General features: G+C 41.0%; 2 protein-coding genes across 3 annotated transcripts; both read left to right on the top strand.

Annotated features, from left to right (window-relative positions):
* Positions 1–5739: 5739 nt before the first annotated feature.
* On the top strand, positions 5740–12477 carry LOC105029856 (gastrula zinc finger protein XlCGF26.1-like). 2 transcript variants are annotated; one of them, XM_020045019.3, is made up of 3 exons: positions 5740–5916; positions 6679–7511; positions 8232–12477. In XM_020045019.3, exons 2-3 carry the CDS (start codon positions 6894–6896, stop codon positions 9507–9509), a joined length of 1896 nt encoding a protein of 631 aa, XP_019900578.3. In that variant the 5' UTR covers positions 5740–5916; positions 6679–6893; the 3' UTR covers positions 9510–12477. The 2 variants fall into 2 exon arrangements, with proteins under 2 accessions (XP_019900578.3, XP_034150453.1); XM_034294562.1 differs by having other exon boundaries at positions 5740–6259.
* Positions 12478–13124: 647 nt separating this feature from the next.
* LOC105029848 (zinc finger protein 585A-like) lies at positions 13125–19519 on the top strand. Its single transcript, XM_010903406.5, has 3 exons — positions 13125–13222; positions 14667–15495; positions 15718–19519. Exons 2-3 carry the CDS (start codon positions 14800–14802, stop codon positions 18415–18417), a joined length of 3396 nt encoding a protein of 1131 aa, XP_010901708.4. The 5' UTR covers positions 13125–13222; positions 14667–14799; the 3' UTR covers positions 18418–19519.

The following is a 19519-nucleotide window of genomic DNA, read 5'->3' as shown; positions in this document are numbered from 1 at the left end:
GCTCGTCTCCGAAGGCACAGGACTCCAGCCTGCGTCCGATTGTGCGTGCCAATATTTATACAACTATGAAAAAAGACAAAGAAAAATATCCTACACTAGATATTTTAAGATTAACACTAATTTACATGTCTTCCATTGAGATTTAGGTTGGCATTTATTTTTCCAGATGCGTTTTTGTATTAACATGTTTTGTTTTACGGAAAGAATACACCCAAGCATGCTTGAAAGTCGTTTTTAATAACTACTTCTAGGATAATCTCCCACCTAAGGACGAAATCAGCGGACACCAGCCAAATTATGTTCAAAATAAGTTTATTCAACATCCTGACCAAGGATGAGAACTAATTTAAATGAATGTACATGTTAGAAAAAATCGTACGTTTTTACGTTCTACTGTCAACATAGGATAGGTAGTTAGCTTCTAGCTGATCATAAATAATTGGCGGACCTCATAGCTGCTTTCTCGGTTCCCTATTTACTCACCCGTGTCAGATACTTTAAGAAGTGCCCCCAGAAAGCCCACCAGAGTTGTAGTGAACTAATATTTGACCGTTGCTGAACTGAGATAGTTTGCTTTGCGTGGGCATGTACGCTATTTCCGGTGACAGGGCGCTGCTGCTTTGGATTGGCCTATAGTGCCACCTGGACCGGAATCCGATAGCTCCCCGAAATCACCCGCTTACAAAGTCAGTAATGCAGTGATGTTTTCTTCAACGTTTTTCCAGAATATCAAGTGGTGTTCAGTCCCAACCAGTGGTTAAATTGGGTGAACATTGAGCCAACAATGTGGACGAAATAAGATTTGGGGGGAGCTGAGCTGAGCTCCGGTACCTCCACCAGCTTGCTGTTTAACATTTTAGAGACATCTGGACAGTAGGTCTAACCCACTTACCAAATCCCAATTGAACCCCTGCTCGCAACATAACGACGGATTTTGCCTCTTCAACATTACTTGAATTCAACCAAACAGGACCAAACCGGCTTACCTCCAGAATCAAGCCAGCAGGTGCAGGGTGCTACTCTGCTGGCTACCCCTAATCCTATACGATTTTATTTGAACATTTCAAATTTGATTTTAATTGGAGCCAATCCTTTAGGATCATTTTTTGGGGCTTTTCTTAACATTTGAAACTGCATAAAATCAAAACATGTAGTGTAAGTTCTTAAATGCACAAGTAAATCATTACTTTATCCCCCAACATCCCTATGTCAGTTTTAATGACATGCAGATTGTCACTGTATGTGTCTGATTGTACAAACTGTTTTATATCTATACACAGGTGAATCCACTTGACTGTTGTGAGGACAGGAAGAGTACTTGGTGGTGCAATGCATGTGTTCCTGGAATAAGTTGTCTTCAGGACAGAGCAGGGCAGCTGTCTAGGTGGACAAAATGAAAGCCCTAGGAATAAGCACAGGAGATAGACAACAGGACAGGATTTAATTCAATTAGATGTTACCAGGTATTAACAAATCATGGATCGAGGGAAGAGTTTATGGAATCTAACTGAGGGCAATGTATGTACCCTGTGTAAGCATTCTGGACAAAATGACAAAGCAGTGAATCATCGCTTGCTGCGGCGTAAAATCATGGAGGAAATGTGGGCCGAAATGGATTCAATGAAGTCAGAGGAGCTTGGTTACTCCAACTGAAAGAGGACATCAGGAAGATACAGGAGGAAGGAAGAGGTGAACCCATTACACAAAGACAAGATAAGGATTATGTTGTACAATGCAATGAGCAATGGAACAGAAAGGAAAGGGCTGGGTTACCTAGTAAAGGGATGGACGTGGCGCACCTGAGTCCGAGCCAGTGCGATGATGCTGTGGAGTGTGATGAAAAATGTGATCAGGAAGACGGAATGGTTGCCTAGCAATCAGGTGGAGGTGGAGATGTATTTGGAGAGGAACACAGCAGGGCTGTTTTCCCAGTCATCAAATGTGCTTTTGTCAACCAGCTTCCCTCGATTCCTCTTCTGTCTTCAAATAAAAAAAGTATGAACATCTCACATTTGTTTTTATGACCTTTTTTGTCCTCATAATTTTAGATAATGCCCAAAAGCACAAAAGGAATAAAGGAAGGAAAGGTTTCTAAATTACTTTTTTAAATGACTCAGGTGTTTCCTGATTAATTCTGTCTCTCTCTTTGGTTTACAGCACAGGCAGCACCCCTCTATTCTCCGACAGTCCACAGGTTCTTCCTCTTCTGGTGGAGCCACAAAGCTAGGTCTGAAGAGAATGACTATACGGCTGTCCGACTGCAAGAATGCATTGGGGCGGAATATGCAAAAGCAAACCCACTCCTGTACTCAGTGTCAGAAAAGATTAATTACAAAAGACATTATTGTATGACATCAACTAACACACAGCAGTGAGAAACCGATCAACACATGCTCCATATCTGGCAATGTGTTCAGCACCTTTTCCAACCTTAAGAGACACCTGAGAACTCACACAGAAGAGAAACCGTACGTCTGCCCTTGTTGTGGGAAGGAATTCAGTGAGTCAGGTAAGTTATGGAAGCACAACAGAAGAACTGATCCTGGACAGTACGTGTGTTTGGAGAAGTTGTATCCAGAAATGTGTTCTCATTGTGGAGAGAAGTTTCCTGCAAAAGGGGCTTTTAAAGAGCACTTGTTAATCCACCGTGGAAAGAAACCTTACCTGTGCGCATGCTGTGGGAAGAGATTCATAACAGTGGCAAGCCTTAGATGGCATCAGAGAACGCATACAGGGGAGAAACCATATGTCTGCCTGTACTGTGGGAACAGTTTAAATGATCAAGGAAACTTAAATAAACATATCAGCAGAACTCACAAAAGAGAAAAGCAACCTTGTCCTTCAGAATTGTTCACACTGGAGAGAAACTTCACATCTGCCCCGACTGTGGTAAGAGCTTTGCTTTACATCACTCATTGACTGAACATCCAAAACGTAGTCATTCAGCACAAAGGGAACCAAAATGCTGTGAATGTATGTTCTGTGGGAAAGTTTTAAATCACTTAAGTGTCTTGAAGACACATCAAAGAACCCACACAGGAGAAAAACCTCACCTCTGCTCTGACTGTGGGAAGAGTTTCTCTAATCTTTCAGCAAATGAAAAGACGCCAGCAGGTGGCAAAAAGCCCCATGTCTGCTCAGTTTATGTGAAAGGTTTTAGAGATTCTAGGTACTTAAGAATGCATCAAGAACGTCATTTTGCAGCGAAATCACACCACTGCAGAATGCGGAAAGGCTTTCTCATCCTTAGCCTCCTTAATGAATCATTCTAACTTGCACCTTTTAAACAGCCACCAATTTGAAGCTGTACTAATACACTCTGACCTTGGTAATCTGGGGGCCCCTCAGTGTAGCTGTACTAATACACCCTGACCTTGGTAATCTGGGGGCCCCTCAGTGTAGCTGTACTAATACACCCTGACCTTGGTAATCTGGGGGCCCCTCAGTGTAGCTGTACTAATACACCCTGACCTTGGTAATCTGGGGGCCCCTCAGTGTAGCTGTACTAATACACCCTGACCTTGGTAATCTGGGGGCCCCTCAGTGTAGCTGTACTAATACACCCTGACCTTGGTAATCTGGGGGCCCCTCAGTGTAGCTGTACTAATACACCCTGACCTTGGTAATCTGGGGGCCCCTCAGTGTAGCTGTACTAATACACCCTGACCTTGGTAATCTGGGGGCCCCTCAGTGTAGCTGTATCAGTCCGTTGACTGTGATCAGGGTTTCTCAGAGAAGATGTCTCTTAAGAAACACAAGGAGACACAGGGGAAGGCACTGCCACCTCAGCAGTGAAATTACTTCTTTAAAGGTATTTTTACACATTTGGTTTGACATAGTGAAATATATGATCATGACCCTTTCTGTGTAAAATATGTTTCTGAATGAAAACCTAGAATCTCTACCTGTTTTACATTACATGATGCCGCAAAGCTGATTTGATTATAATATACCAAAGACAAAGTGATGTAATTAGTGCAGAGAGTAGGATATGATAGGTATAGGAGTCTGTATAATTTGATAACATTATCTGCCTTCCCTTTGTAAAAAACTAAAAAATTGTGTGTGGGGTGGGGGTGGGGGGGTCTGGACAATGCAGCCTTTTTGACAACATAACCTGGGCTACTTTAAAATAACTGTCTTAATTAGACTGTACTTGTCCTCTACCTCCATGGTCCCCCTGTGGCTCACTAAGCAGAGCATTACAAATGCAAGTCTTACAGTTTCAATGACGTGGCTGGGGGTGCTTAAGACTGGTACACATAAAACACTGGAACTTTGGTTTGACTCTGGCTTACTGCTTCTCTGTACAGTCTTTCCCAGTTGCTCTCTCAATAAAAAAATGCATCAAATGTCTTTAAAATTTATATTGACTGTGCATTAGAACTACCTGAGAACCAGACGGACCGGTCCAAAGTTCTTCTGTTTCTGTTGCAGATCTGGATTCTGCCTGATGATTCCTGTTGTCATTGATCACAGCCCACCTATTTGTGCAGCTGATCTGGATTATGCCTGAAGACAAAGTCATCTGAACAGGCAAAAATATTTATGTGGCTCAAAAACGTCATTAAAACGTACAATCTTCACCCAGCACAGCCAGACGCCGCCCCCTGAAAATAAGGCTTCTCTCCGGGTTTCTGTCTAGGTTTTGACCCAGCTTGGGGTTGTCCTAGCCACTTTGCATTCATTTCTTGTTGTTGCTTGATCTTTTGGGGAGACATCAACCTCGGAAGATATTTAATGCAATGAAAGTTTTTCTGCATTGTTGCACAATTTCCACACTGAATTTTGTTGGATCTTTTTGTGGGTTATAGCATAATATATGGAAAGAAATGACACCAAACATAGATGCTTGGATGTTTGTTGGATGTAGTCATCAGTCATGGAGTCGTCAGTTGTGAAGAAAACGTTTGCCCCTCTTGGTAATTGAACCCAATGAAAGCTCTTATTAAGGTCCGGTGTTTGAGTCCGGTATTTATGTCTCCACTCTCAAACCAGTACTGGGCAAAAATGGGTTTTTTGCCAAGGTAGCAAGGTGGATGCCACTGCTTACTAAGAAGAAGAACATGTGCCAAAAAGCAACTGGACCCTGAAGAGTTCTGTGGAAATCCACTTTGTGGAACTTTTTAGACCAAATGGCTCTGTTGTGTCTTACAAAAAATTAACACTATAAAAAAGGTTTGTAAGTTTCATTGATTGATTTTGCAGCTTCTTCCAAGCTATAGAGAACTCAACAGATTGATGGTCAAAGGAAGTACGGATTTTAGAAGAGAGTAGTAGGAGGTACAGTGTATGAAAGAGCCCAGATTTCGGTTGGGTTTACAGGTGTTCAGCTGAGGTAGAAGTAGAGTATAAAAATCACTGTTTGATTAATCTTTGATGATAGATTTGAAACATTGTGAAATAATGAATATAGCTTATGAAAAATGAGTTGGTTACGTTGCTTATTGTTGATGAAGTTGATACATAGTTGGGATATTTCTAAAAAAAATTCCTTTAAATGTGATTTAAATCTAATACTGAACGAAATAATAACCCAATTACTAATTATAACTTTAATATTTTACGTATCTTATCCAAAGCGACTTCTGTGCGTACTTTAATATCGATCCCAGAGTGCAACGTGTTATTTACATTATATTTTTTAATTTGTGTCATGATTTTGGTGAATTTTTTGTTCGATAGAATGTTCCCTTTCTGATTGTGCTATCCAGTGGTAATCTGTTTTCTAACGCTCTCTCATTTCTGTGGATGTAGAAGCACGCAAACACCAATTTACTTTCTCAGCCGCCATACTTTCTGTTTGCCCCGCCCATTTGTTTCTTTTCTTTACGAACGTGAACAGGCCGATCGACTATGTAAAGCTATGTAGGAGGTTACTGAATACTTTAAAAGGATTATTTCACAGTTTTGCGGGTTAGTAAAGCATTAGATATCTTCTATCGGTCAAAAGGGCCAGTCCAAACGATGCAATTAGCAAGTACTTAGGTTTGAATAACCGCTATCTAGCTGCTCCTCTTACTAGACTTAGCTGCTATTAGCTTGGAATGTAGCTAGCTAATTGCTACTGTAAACTAATATAAAGTTGTTTTCAAAGAGTCGTTATTTGATTAAAAGCCTTGTTTTCTGACTGCCAGAAACATGCAGACAGATTGTTAACGTACATTATCAACGAGTTACTGTTATATTTTCAATACTTCTTTTGTGATCTAGTAAGCTAGCCAAAGTGTGCTTCCGGGTTGGATGCTTCAGAATAAAAGTACGTTGAGTATAAATAAAGTCGTGTTCTCCAAGGGGGAAGGGGGGTGGCGGTGTATAAAAACAAATAACGTAGAAGTAAAATATAGGCAAGTAAAGGAAATTTAAAAAAATTGAACTGGGATGAAAAAGGACAATTTTAAAAGTTCTGACTGAGTGTCTCTCAGATGCTGAAGGTGGTAGTTCCACAGGCAAGGAGGCAAAATAATCAGATTGCTACGTTAATCGATATGTCATGGGGATCAGTGACGAGTGTCTGAAGTGGGGAGTTTGTGGCCCTTGAATGATCGAAGTGACTACACCTGTGCAGTTGGGGCTAAATCCATTAATTGCTTGAAACATGCAGAGTATTTTATACTTCCGAAATGTATTGAATGGTCCAAACCATTTTTGTCATGCCATGTACTCGTATTTCCACAGGTTGCCCCACAGGAATTCCACTTTTCTGGTGACAGGCAAAAAAGAAGCATTATGAGATGATTCAGTCTCTTGAGGAACTTCTGTTTTCGCCAAAGACTCACAGAACAGCACTTGTTTACGCAGTGTAGAACTCTGAGAGCAGAACATTAAAATTTTTATGCCTATACAAATTCTAACTCATCTGAATTTGAGCTCTAGGAATCTGCTGGGATAAAATGGAGCGGGAGAAGGGCGTGTTGATGGACGAAATCGAAAAGAGTTTATGGAATTTAACTGAGGACAATTTACGTTACCTATGTAAACATCATGGACAAAATAACAAAGACGTCTCTGAGGTGAAAGGACTGGATCACCGCTCGTTACGGCGCAAAATCTTAGAGGAAATGTGGGATAACACGGATTCAATGAAGTCGGAGGAGCAGGGAATGTCTTGGTTACTCCAGCTGAAAGAGGACATCAGACGGATACTGGAAGGTGGAAGTGGTGGGGCCTTGAGTCCCTGCAGGTCCAGTAATAACAATACTGATGGTGGAGGCGCATCTGTAGACTGTGATGAACAATGGAAAGGAGAGAGAAGTGCCAAGTTACCTAGCTCGCGTTTGGAAGCCGAGCACTTGAGTCCTAGCCAGTCGGACGATGAAGATTCTGATTCTGCAGATAGCGACGTGGAGGACAGTGATTGGCTGCCTGGCAACGCGCTGGATTCAGCGCCAGTGAATTCCACCCAGTCAGACACTGGCACCGTAGCCTGTGATGGAAGAAGGCAGGTCAGGGATTGGATGGCCAGCGATGGGGTGGAGATGCCTCCGGAGAGGGACACACCAGGGCAGAGAGTGAGTATTCATTTTACAAACCAGACAGTGTTTTTCTCAGCAGTTGGAATTTCACTTCATTTAATACAAAGAAGGGCGTGTTGACATATCAGGCATTTTCCACTGGACCTTTTTACCCTATGTATTGATAGGTTATACAAACCTAAAATAAATATTGTATTATGTCTATTTTTCAGTATTAATCCATATCTTTTTGGAGCTCCTGATGGTGACAAATTATAAAGTCAGGATATTGACAAAATATCAAATATCTTTTCTCCAAAGGGTATTATTTTGATCCAACAAATCAGGATGTGAAAATCCAACATATGTATACTGTGTGTATTTCTTAAGGATTCTCTCAACAAGTTTGCTTATTCTTTATTAAAGACTTATTCTTTATTTATTATCTTTACCCTTTATTAAAGTAATTAGAGGAGAAAACCTCTGGTGTATTTAATAATCTAAAAAGGTGCAAAGTGTTTGCAACCAAATTGTGTTATTGGTTTCTCTTTTGCTCCCAGTGACAGGAGGTTCCTCCTCATTGCCTCTAACGTTTTAACTCATTTTTACTCGTTTTAACTCATTTTTACTTGTTTTAACATGTTTTTAACATGTTTTAATGTGTTTTTGCGTGTTTTGATGAGGTGGAGGGAAATCAAGGAAAGACACTTGAGATCCTCTCAAAGATTTAGCAATAAAAAATAAGTTTCCCACCCTTTTTAATTGTGCCTTTCCTAGGATAAGCCGCCCCGACCTCCTTCTGCCCTCCCGAGGTCCCCGGGCCGTGCCTCCCGCGGCAGTGCCCTGCTGCGCTGCCTGAAGACGAGAGTGTCTGTGCCGAATACGGGAGTGTCGGTGCAGCTGGGCGACTGCAAGACCAACCACGTAGGAGACGGATCCCACAGTTCGTCTAAACGACCCGAGGAAGACCTCCCAGAAGACCGACCCAGCTCCCACATCTGCAATCACTGTGGGAAGAATTTAGGAAGCCAAAAAAGCCTGAAGAGTCACATGCGCATTCACACAGAGGAGAAACCTCACGAGTGCTCGGAGTGCGGGGAGACGTTCCGTCTTTTAAGAAGCCTGAAAAAACACCAGAAACTTCACTCCGGTGAGGCTCGAGTGACAAAGAAAGTCAGCGTCCTGCAGCCATGTCCTCACTGCAAGACGACGCTGAACTCCAAGAAAGAGTTGAAGGACCATCTGCGCATATACCACACTGAGAAAACCCAGCTGTGCTCTGAGTGTGGTAAGAGGTTTTCCAGCACCTACGCCTTAAGAAAACACCAGAGATTACACACCGGGGAACAGCTCCACCTCTGCCCTGACTGCGGGAAGACCTTCTATACCCAGGCCCACCTGATATCTCACCAGAGAGTCCATGCTGAACACAGGGATAGACCCCATGTTTGCCCCGTCTGTGGGAGGGGATTTACGGCTGCTTCATCTTTGAAGTCACACCAGAGCATACACACCGGAGAGAAACCTTACTTATGCTCTGAATGCGGGAAAAGTTTCAGAACTTTAGGACACTTCACAACACACCAGAAACAGCATGTAGAAGCAAAGCCTTCTTTCCCTTGCCCTACTTGCAACCAGTGTCTCTCAACAAAGCGCAACCTTGTGTTTCACCAGAGAATGCACACTGGAGAGAAGCCTTACCACTGTTCTCAGTGTGACCGACGCTTTGTTAATGAGCAGAAATTGAAAAGTCATCATCGAGTACACACTGGAGAGAAGCCATACCTTTGCTCCCAGTGTGGAAAAAGTTTTGCTCTTTCCCAAAATCTTAAAAAGCATCTTAGGGTGCATTCAGGTGAGAGGCGTTACAAATGTACGTACTGTGAGAAGACTTTCATTTCCTCATCTGGTCTGAAATCACACCTGCAAACCCACACTGGAGTAAAACCATGCCACTGTCCTGACTGTGGGAAAGGTTTTTCAGAGAAGAGAGCTCTAAAAAATCACATGCTCACACACAGTAGAGAAACTGCTCCGACATTCCAGTGTCTGTAATAAAGCACTCACAACACTTTGAAGAAACACCAGAAGATTTAAACTAAGGATGAAGATGTATATCTGCCACTGGTCTAACTGTAAGTCACTGTAAGATCTATTAAACTATTATACATTTGAAAAATGTATATCTAGCTACCTTCTTGGATGACAGCTGTTCAAGGAAGAAAGTGATAGTGGATGATTTTGCTAGACAACTTCTGTTCTGTCTAGCCTGAAATCCTGAACCAGTTTTGTGCTGACATTCCACACATTGTACTCTGCCTCATTGCCAAACGTAGTTTCAAAGCTAAACAGAATAACTGGTGCCCAAGCTTTTTTTCATCCACTCCCAGTGTCCTCTGTAAAAATTATTTTATTTATACCTTCACACTTGTGCTGTTTGATATTTTCTTTTAAAAGTGTATGTGCCTACTGGGTCCCTAGATTGTCTGCCATTGGCATTTCAGATGTTACAAAAGGTCAGAGCCAAAACACTTTCAAAGGCTGCCTTCAGTCACTATGGTTCTGAGTTCTCATTTATCAGTCATGTATAACCACAGGCTGAAGTCTGTTTAACTTAAAAAATAACAAATATCGACCAGGTGAGTTGACAGACGATTTTAATTATATACTAAAATGTATTACATTAAATGTATCTGATGTAGCATACATAGGAAACGTAAGAATAGCCAGCTACAAGTCAAACTCACCCTGGTAATGTTTTTTACGATTACAGTACTACTAGCTGGGCTAGGAAACAAAGCAAATAGCATGTACAGACGGCATCTCGCCTCTTTATCCCCAGAAAGTTAGCTAGTTAACCAAATTGGCCAATCGTTCTTGCCTGGCAATTAGTTATTGTCAATTACTAACAACAACATGAGGTTGTTCAAGGCAGCTAACATTTTCTTTGCTGGCAAATTGACGTTATTAGAAACTGGTAGTAGTAGCAAAACTTGCGAACAATGTCTGCTGGATAGATGTACAGTTAGTAACTATAGCCATGTCTGCTGTGTCAGTATAGCTAGCCACATTAACACAAATAGGGCAATTACTAACAACAGTGTGAGGTTAGCTAGGTAGCTAGCGTTTTAGTTAACTTAAACATTTTTACAGAAGAATTTCCACATCAAAGTTTAATGCATTTTGCTCCATGAGTTCCATCCATTGTGGATAGGCCTCTGCACCAATGTTCACCCTGAACGGCGTCCATCAATTTTTTTAAAATACAATTGTCTAGCATCTCTTGCTGCTTCATACACAAAATGAGAGTAGCCACATTTTGTCCAGCCTCAGTTATGTCTGATACGTCAAACGCATCACTTCCTGTGCGCGGGATAACATTTCCTGCCACTGCTAGAGCAGACAACTTTCTTCCTTAGGAGCAGTACACTGTATAGAGGTTTTTCAGATATGGGCTTGGGACCATATGGTAGGAATTCATCCACCATCCAGATTAATAGAACAGAGTTAATTGCATAAATAATTACGTACTTCAGCTTTAACGTTTTTGAATTGCACCATTGTATTTCATATAAAGCATTGTATATTCCCCTTGGGATTTAATTGGAGGATTTTAAGGCAAGATTTTGACCATGTATGGTTAATTAGGGGGGTTTTGAAATGAAATAGTCGAGGTTGTGGACTAGCAACGAGGCTAAGGATTTGGGGGGTTTGTTCATTGTGATCTCATAATGTTGTGTGTATAAGACTCTTCTGCTAAAAAAAACTCTCTAAATTCTGTTGTTAAGCTGCATTTTAGAATAGTTTCTATGCCATATTGATGAATGCCTGCCAGAGGAATTCTGAGGGGAATCCGAAATTGTTGACAGGTCTTTAAGTCCCAGTGCAGTTATTGTAATTCTATTTTCAAATCATCACTTTGTATAATAACTGTGTTAATTTAATTACAATGTATTATTAATCATGCGACCCCTCGAAATGCTCAGTATGACCATGTGGGTGTTACAAAAATATATTTTTACCCAGCTCTGATCGGACGGTTGTGAGGCAGACCCATTTGCACAGCTCTTACTCAAAACAAAGCGTCATTCTAATTTTCTCAGTGTTATTTCAACCTCATTGGCAGCTTTTTATGAAAGCAGACCAATCATTTTTTGTGCCCACTGGTAATTGGACCAAACCGATCTTTTCACAGCTCATATTGTTCTGAGCTGATCTGATTGTTGTATTGAGAATTTTACCAGAATATCTTCTGACTGCACTGGGCCTTTACCCCCCCACAACCTTAGCTGTGCTTTTTAGTTGTCTTGACAATATAATCTATTTAATTTATTTGGTTTTCTTTATTTATACACTTGATAAAGGCTATATACATCATCAGTGTGTCCACTTTGCTGCATTATTCTCTCATCCACTGATATTTTCCTCTTTTAATATATCACCTAATTCCTCCTTTAAACTTTTTGTGCGTCACAATATCTTATTTTGTTAGTAAAGTACCTTGTAGGTCATATATTTTATCAAATGTGTTTTAGAACTTTTGTTTTAATAGGAATGTGTTTTACATTTCATTTGATAGAATGTTTGTACGCTGATTGTGTGAATTCTGTCTGTACTGTGACGAACGAGGTTAAATTGGGATTTGGGAAGTGGAGTCCGACTTTCCAGTTTTATCTAAAAACAAACCTAAACTGCTGGCCAGTGGAAGTACTGGAGCTCATCTTCCCCTAGGTCTCATTTCAACCATAGGTGGTGGAGCTCAGCTCCTGTTGGCTCCTGCCCAATTTAGCCCCTGATTGTTTCTGTACATTCCGTTTTTTTGTCTGTGGCGAATAATCTGTTTATGGTAGTCAGATTCCTGTACATGCAGATGTTTTTAGCCAGCGCAGGTAATTCTGATTATCTGTTCTGTCTGTTTATTGGAGATTACTATTACAGTTGTTGATATGATGTCGCACATGGTTGTAAATCCACAACTTCATTTTGATATAACTGTTTGTTAATGTTTCCAAATAAAAATGTGTTTTTCAAATGACACGTTCTGTTTTTGGCACCCCAGAGTCTGGTTCGGATACTGGGTCATGAATTAGAATTCTGAATGTTTTTCGATCTTGATAATTTTTCTTTAGAGATTTATATATTTTTCCCAATTCATTCATTTTAGCATACAGTGTATTCCAAAGAAATTTACATATATTGATTTTAACATGGCTAGCTAGGAGAACCCAGACCCAATAAAAGTAAGTAATCCTTTCTGAATAGTTAACAACTTGAGTTTCAGAAGCCAGAACCTTTTGATAAGTTATTGTAGAAATTAGTGAAGAGAGTTAAGTCTTTGTGACTGAAAACATAATCACAGAATTTTACAAAACATCCTGTGTAAGCACGTAAAGTGACAACTGCTGATGTAAAAGGGCATTATAAAATACTGTTGATTCAAGTTAATTTATTTCATTCATAAATGTATTTGCACAGGTATTCAATTATGGTTTTTATTTTGCCATTATGCTTTACATGGCTAAATGAAAAACATAAATGATAAATTATTCATATCCTCAAAGAGGAAAGCCATCTTACTATTCTCAGCTCTTACGTCTGACGGTACCGATACCCTCATTTGTCCTTTCTCGGCGTTCATAGTTTCTGTTAACCTCGCCCCCTTTCATCTTCTCGAACGCGACCAGGGCCACTCGCAGTAAAAAAAAAAAAAAAGAGAGAGTAGGTGACTGGTACTGAGTACATCAAAATGTATATGTTAAATCGTGCTGGTAAGTCAAGGATTACGTTTCGGCCAACGGTCGTAACTGGTTATCCACATGATGTAATTGATAGTTAGGTCTACATAACTGTTAGCTGACAAACGTTAGCTCGTAAGCTAAACTGTGTTTTTGGACTTGTGGCTGAAATGTTTATAGCGCCTCATATGAACCTGAGCTCAGACGGATTCGAAAAGCCAAAATGTTCTTTACCGTTGGCAACAGTGGGATCCGTTGTAAATATCTGTAATCAGTGGCTTGCTGTTGTAATTTGTCTTTAGCTTTTAGCTAGCTCCTTGTTAAGATAGTTATGCTTCCGGGTTGGGTACTTTGACAATAAAAGTCCTTATTTTATTAACTCGTGAGGTGGGATATTTTATTATTTCGAAGGTCACAGGCATCCATTTGTTAGATCATTTCATATAAATGGTGTCATGATGTAACTATTTTTCACCTGACCTCAATCTGCATTCATAACCAGCATGTAAAAATCAAAGTCATCACGTCCTAAACACCAGTTGGATGAACATTTCCTTTAACCTCGATCGTTGAGGATTTATTCGCATAAATAATATATGGTGACATTTTTAACAAGTATTCAATTTTAACCCCGTTTCTGCCGCTCAAATCTTTAAGCAAACAACAAACGTGGGTTCCTTTCAAGCCAATCCCATGCTTAGGCTGCTGCATTCGTTGACAGTTAGTCTGTACTTCATTCAGCAGCGGTTCAGACCTGTGTAGACTCTCATTGTAAGAGTAGCGCTATAAATGATGTTGCTTTATTGAGGATGCCCACGCGAATTTAGTTTCCCATTTTTTAATGAACAAATATGTTGGTAAACATTGGGAAGTTCATAAAAATATCAGGGAAGGTCATCATGTGATAACTGGAGAAAAGACATGCATTCAGTTGCGATGTTGCCACAGTCCCTTTTACTTGCCTTGTGGTTTAGAAGGAACAGACATTGTGAGTTAGACTACTGGTCTAACTTGTGTGCTATGAGGTTTCAATGGGACACATGCTGAAAGTGGTTTGTAAGCGAGGTAAACTCTAAAAGCAGTTTTGTCCTCATTCACGTTTCATGGTATAGCTTATCAGCATTTATCAGTTAAATTATTTCACAGAATTAGTTTTACCTTTTATGCCATCAGTACTCAAAATAATATTGTTTTATTCCTGTGTTAAATGTAAGCTTTATGTACTCAGATCTATACATGGAGGTTTTCCGTACACATTTCTGAAGCAGTTTTTCACCCTGAGAATGTTCAACTCCCCTGAGAAAGGAATGGATTATACTAAATATTGCTTTGTTAAAAAAAAATGAAAAGCCTAAGTCTTGGTGTTTTAGGCTGGGTGTATGTTTTATGCGCCAACTTTAAAATAGCACAGCCCAATACGGTTAGGGTAAATGATTTACATTTTTTTGTCTTACACAATGTTCTCCTATTTCCACAGAGGAAAACAACCTGTAAAGGTATGCTACTGCTCTTTTGAAAGTAAGAACATTTGGTGCTCTGAGACTTGTGAATACCCACGGGAGTGGTTCCATTAATTTGTTTTTCAAATAAAAACATTCCAAATCAATAAAATGGACCGAGGGAAAGGCGTGTTGATGGATGAAATTGAAAAAAGCTTATGGAGTTTAACTGAAGACAATCTACGGTACCTTTGTCAGCAACACAGACGAGACGTCTCTGAGGTGAAAGGACTGGATCACCGCTCGTTGCGGCGTAAAATCATGGAGGAAATGTGGGAAAACACGGATTCAATGAAGTCAGAGGAGCAGGGAATGTCTTGGTTACTCCAGCTGAAAGAGGACATCAGACGGATACTGGAAGGTGGAAGTGGTGGGGCCTTGAATCCCTGCAGGTCCAGTAATAACAATACTGATGGTGGAGGCGCATCTGTAGACTGTGATGAACAATGGAAAGGAGAGGGAGGAGCCAAGTTACCTAGCTCACGTTTTGAGGCGGAGCCAGTGAGTCCTAGCCAATTGGAAGACGACGCTCCAGATTGCGACATAGAGGACAGTGATTGGTTACCTAGTAATGGGCTGGAGGCAGAGCCTATGAGTCCTAGTCAATCAGAAGATGACGCTCCAGATTGCGACATAGAGGACAGTGATTGGTTACCTAGCAATGGGATGGAGGCAGAGCCCAGGAGTCCTAGCCAATCTAACAACGGTGACACAGCAGATGACGAAGAATGGGACAGAGAGGTCAGGGATTGGATGGCTAGCGATCAGGTGGAGATATCTCCGGAGAGGAACACACCAGGGCAGAGAGTGAGTAATTATTTTTCCAACCATAAGGTGTTTCTCAAATCCTTCAGTGAGTCAGCACCTTCTATAAAATAACTTTAAGAAGCATATCAGAGTTTCTCCTTAGACTTTCTCCATCTATTTTAAGAAGGAGGTTGGATAATCAAGGAAGAGAGAAATGTAGAGTTTATTGCCAGGTAGGAGAGCATTTCCTAACCTGGCTAATTCTATGTTTGTGGTTTCTAGGACCAGTGCGACCTACCCCCCTCCGCTCTTCAGAAAACCCCGGGCAGTGATTGGCCAGACAGCGTCTCACTGCACGGTCTGAAAGGGCTGTCTGTGAGGCTGATGGACTGCAGGAAAACACTGGGGCTGAAAACGCGCCAGAAAACACACCCCTGTGTTCAATGTTGGAAGAGTTTTGCAACGGAAGACATTCTGGAGCGACATCTGCTAAATCACACAGAGGAGAAACAGAAAAATATGTGCTGTAAATGTGGCAAAGTGTTCAGTACGTTTTCCACCCTCACAAGGCATCTGAAAACTCATATCACAGAGAAATCTCACTTGTCGGACACCACATGTTCCGAATGTGGGAAGACATTCAGTACACATTCTAGTGTCAAGAGACATCTTTTAACTCACACTGGAGAGAAACCATATGTTTGCTCTCGTTGTAAAAAAGGTTTCAATGATCCAGGGAACCTAAAGAAACACATGAGGAGAGCTCATCCAGAAGATGAGGTGAATGTGGAGAGGCTCTACCATGAACCATGTTCCCACTGTGGGAAGATGTTCACCACAAAAAAGATTTTAGAGAAACACCTGGTAAGCCACACTGGAGAGAAACCTCACCAGTGCTTAGACTGTGGAAAGGGATTCAATGAATTGTCTAGTCTTAAGAGACACCTGAGAACGCATACTGGGGAAAAACCGTACATTTGCCCTCATTGTGAAAAGAGTTTTAATGACCCAGGGAACTTAAAAAAACACATCCTAAGAACTCACTCAGCAGAACACTCTGGAAATACGCGTTTGGAAAACAATCTTGGTTCCTTAGAACAGGATGAGCCTGTGAAGAAATCAGTCCTTCATCCATGTTCTCACTGTGGAAAGAAACTGTCAACAAAGACAAGACTGAAGATTCACTTGAAGATCCACACAGTAGAGAAACCATACATCTGCCCTGACTGTGGGAAAAACTTTGCTTTCCGTCCCTCTTTGACCAAACATCAGAAACTTAGTCATTCAGAGCACGGAGCAGTAAAATGTCATCCCTGTTCGTTCTGTGGGAAAGTTTTTAATCAACCAGGAACCTTGAAGACACATCAGAGAATTCACACTGGAGAAAAACCCCACCTCTGCTCTGAATGTGGGAAGAGTTTCTCTTTTCATTCATCTATGAAAAGACATCAGGCACTCCACGTGGGCGACAATGCTAAGCCACATGTCTGCACTGTCTGTGGGAAAGGCTTCAGAAGTTCTGGGTACTTAAAAAAACATCAAACTGTCCATTCTGAAGAGAAATCTCATCTTTGCTCTGATTGTGGAAAGACTTTTGCATCCTTATTCACCTTAACGCTTCATTCAAAAACACATCATATTGATGGAGATCTGTTCCAATGCTCTGACTGTAAACGGCAATTCCCAACAAAGGAAAGGCTGAGAAGCCACCAGAGAATACATACAGGAGAAAAACCTTTCCACTGCTCCCAATGCCACAAACGATTCTCTCATTCAAATAGTTACCAAAGGCACCTTCGTATGCACTCTGGGGAGAAACCCTTTGTCTGTCCTCTCTGTGGAAAGAAATTTAATGATTCTTCTAACCTTAGAACACACGTTAGAAGACATAATGGAGAGAAGTACAAATCACAGATCTCTGAGCCATGCCCTCACTGCGGGAAGAGGCTGGCTTCAAAGGCGGGGTTGGAGACTCACCTTCGGACTCACACCGGAGAAAAACCTCACCTCTGCGCCGACTGTGGCAAGAGTTTTACTTTTCATTCAGCCTTACGAAGACATCAGAAAACACAACATGTAGAGCATGTAGCAAAGCCGCATGTTTGTTCTGTCTGTGGAAAAGGCTTTAAAGAATCTGGAGCACTGAAGAAACATGTGTTGACACATGAAGAGAAACAACACCTCTGCTCCGATTGTGGAAAGAGTTTCAGGTTACTTCAGGCGTTGTTGAATCATCAGAGAACCAAGCATCAGAAAACAAATGACGACAATGAGCAAGTAAGAGAGAAGAATCCATTCTGCTGTCTTATTTGCAGCCAGGAATTTAGTTCAAAGCATAGATTGGTAATCCATGAGAGAAAACACACTGGGGAGAAACCTTATCAATGCACCCACTGTGACAGACGCTTTGCTGATAAGACCAATATGAGACGGCACCAGACAGTACACACAGGAGAGAAACCGTTCAAATGTGTTATCTGCGACATGAGGTTTTCTCAAGCGGCTTCTTTGATACGGCATCGCCTAATACACTCGGGTGAAAAACCGCACCACTGTACTTACTGCGACAAAAGTTTTTCTCAGTCAAACACGCTGAAAACACACATACTAACCCACACTGGAGAGAAACCTTACCAGTGTACCGACTGTGGAAAGCGTTTCACGGAAAAGAAAGCCATGAAGAAACACCAGCGTGAAACCCATGGGACAGGAACACATAGCAACGCACAAGTGTCAGAGGTGCACAACTCTGTGCTTGATAAAAGAACTGCATTGAATCAAGACAGGAGCCCCCGAGAGAAGTCTTTCCAATGCCCTGACTGTGGCAAGAGTTTTTCAGAGAAGAGCAGTCTTAAGAAACATCAGAAAACACACAGGGGAGACAGTGCCCCCTATTGGTCAGGGATAATGCAGAGATTGAGTCAAGACCCACAAAAGTCTCATACTGAATCAGATTCTGACCAAGATTGGACCTCCTTGTAAAGACTTTGTCCCCAGGTCTATCTGCTCTGCTTTAGCTGGCATCTATATAGTAGGTATTTTACCGATGTTGGAGGTGGAACAGCATGAGAAAGCAGCCTGTTTGGTGAATGGCACTGCCACTGGATGCACCCAGTCACATTTTTAATCATCCCATTATGCTTTTTTTTTAGGCTGGTAGAAATTTGTATTTACTTTAAAAGGGCTTCAACTTTTGTTGTTATGATTTGCTGAAATGTGAGGCACTAGCTACAGAATAATGTAAATGGTGGACTGCACATTTTGCTGAAAGTAACTTTATCAGGCCCTAATTTCAACACTAACAACAATGGGCTACGGAGTAGGCCTTCTACGTTGGTAGGCTCTGTAATATCACTGGATGTGTCACCAGCAATGTCACCAATAACTCCTCTAAATCTGAATCTCCAATACGGTTACAATTAATGTCACCATGCAGTCCTCCAGTATCTTTGTGTGAAGAGCTTGGTTAAAATCTGGGCTGGAGTTGAATGGTCAACGCTTAAAAGCTTATCCATTTTTAGATTTATATTTTTTAAATTAAATGTATAGAGAGGATTCTAAAACATGGTTACATTTGTTAATTCCATGGCTTTGACTAGGAAATTCTGAGGCGGAGCTATGCGCTATTCAAGGATAGCTGCTTTTTTTCAGTTTGTTGAAAACTGAAAAAAAAGCTCCATGGAATTCTATTCAGATTTCATGAATTTTTCTGTGTGTATTCCGATCTTAATAATTATAATAATGCATTTTATTTACATAGTGCTTTACAAGGACCCAAAGACGCTTTATAAAATGAACATGGAATAGAAACAAGAAATACCATCTAAAATTCAAACCCTGGTAGTAGCTCAGGCCTCAAGGTTCCTAGGGGGAGGTTTATGAAAAGCTGTGCTGTTATGCAAAGGTTTAATTGCATGGCCTTTTAAATTGAAGGGATGAAACTTGGAAAGACTTGAAAAGTGTCAGTTGTGCATCTACACTATACAAAAATAGAAATCAATATACGTTGATCAGCCATAACATTATGGTTTGTTGTGTTCCTCAAACTGTTCCTGAACTATGCAGTTTTGGAGATGCTCTGACC

The sequence above is a fragment of the Esox lucius genome, chromosome 9, assembly GCF_011004845.1.
Source record: "Esox lucius isolate fEsoLuc1 chromosome 9, fEsoLuc1.pri, whole genome shotgun sequence".
NCBI lineage: Eukaryota > Metazoa > Chordata > Actinopteri > Esociformes > Esocidae > Esox > Esox lucius.
Note: the sequence above shows the minus strand (reverse complement) of the source record. Positions and strands in the feature narration are given on the sequence as shown.

Coding starts and splice junctions, on each gene's coding strand:
- LOC105029856 (XM_020045019.3), top strand. CDS start 6,894: ATGGAGCGGGAGAAGGGCGTGTTGATGGACGAAATCGAAAAGAGTTTA. Junction 7,512..8,231: donor GGGACACACCAGGGCAGAGA/GTGAGTATTCAT, acceptor TGCCTTTCCTAG/GATAAGCCGCCCCGACCTCC.
- LOC105029848 (XM_010903406.5), top strand. CDS start 14,800: ATGGACCGAGGGAAAGGCGTGTTGATGGATGAAATTGAAAAAAGCTTA. Junction 15,496..15,717: donor GGAACACACCAGGGCAGAGA/GTGAGTAATTAT, acceptor TGTGGTTTCTAG/GACCAGTGCGACCTACCCCC.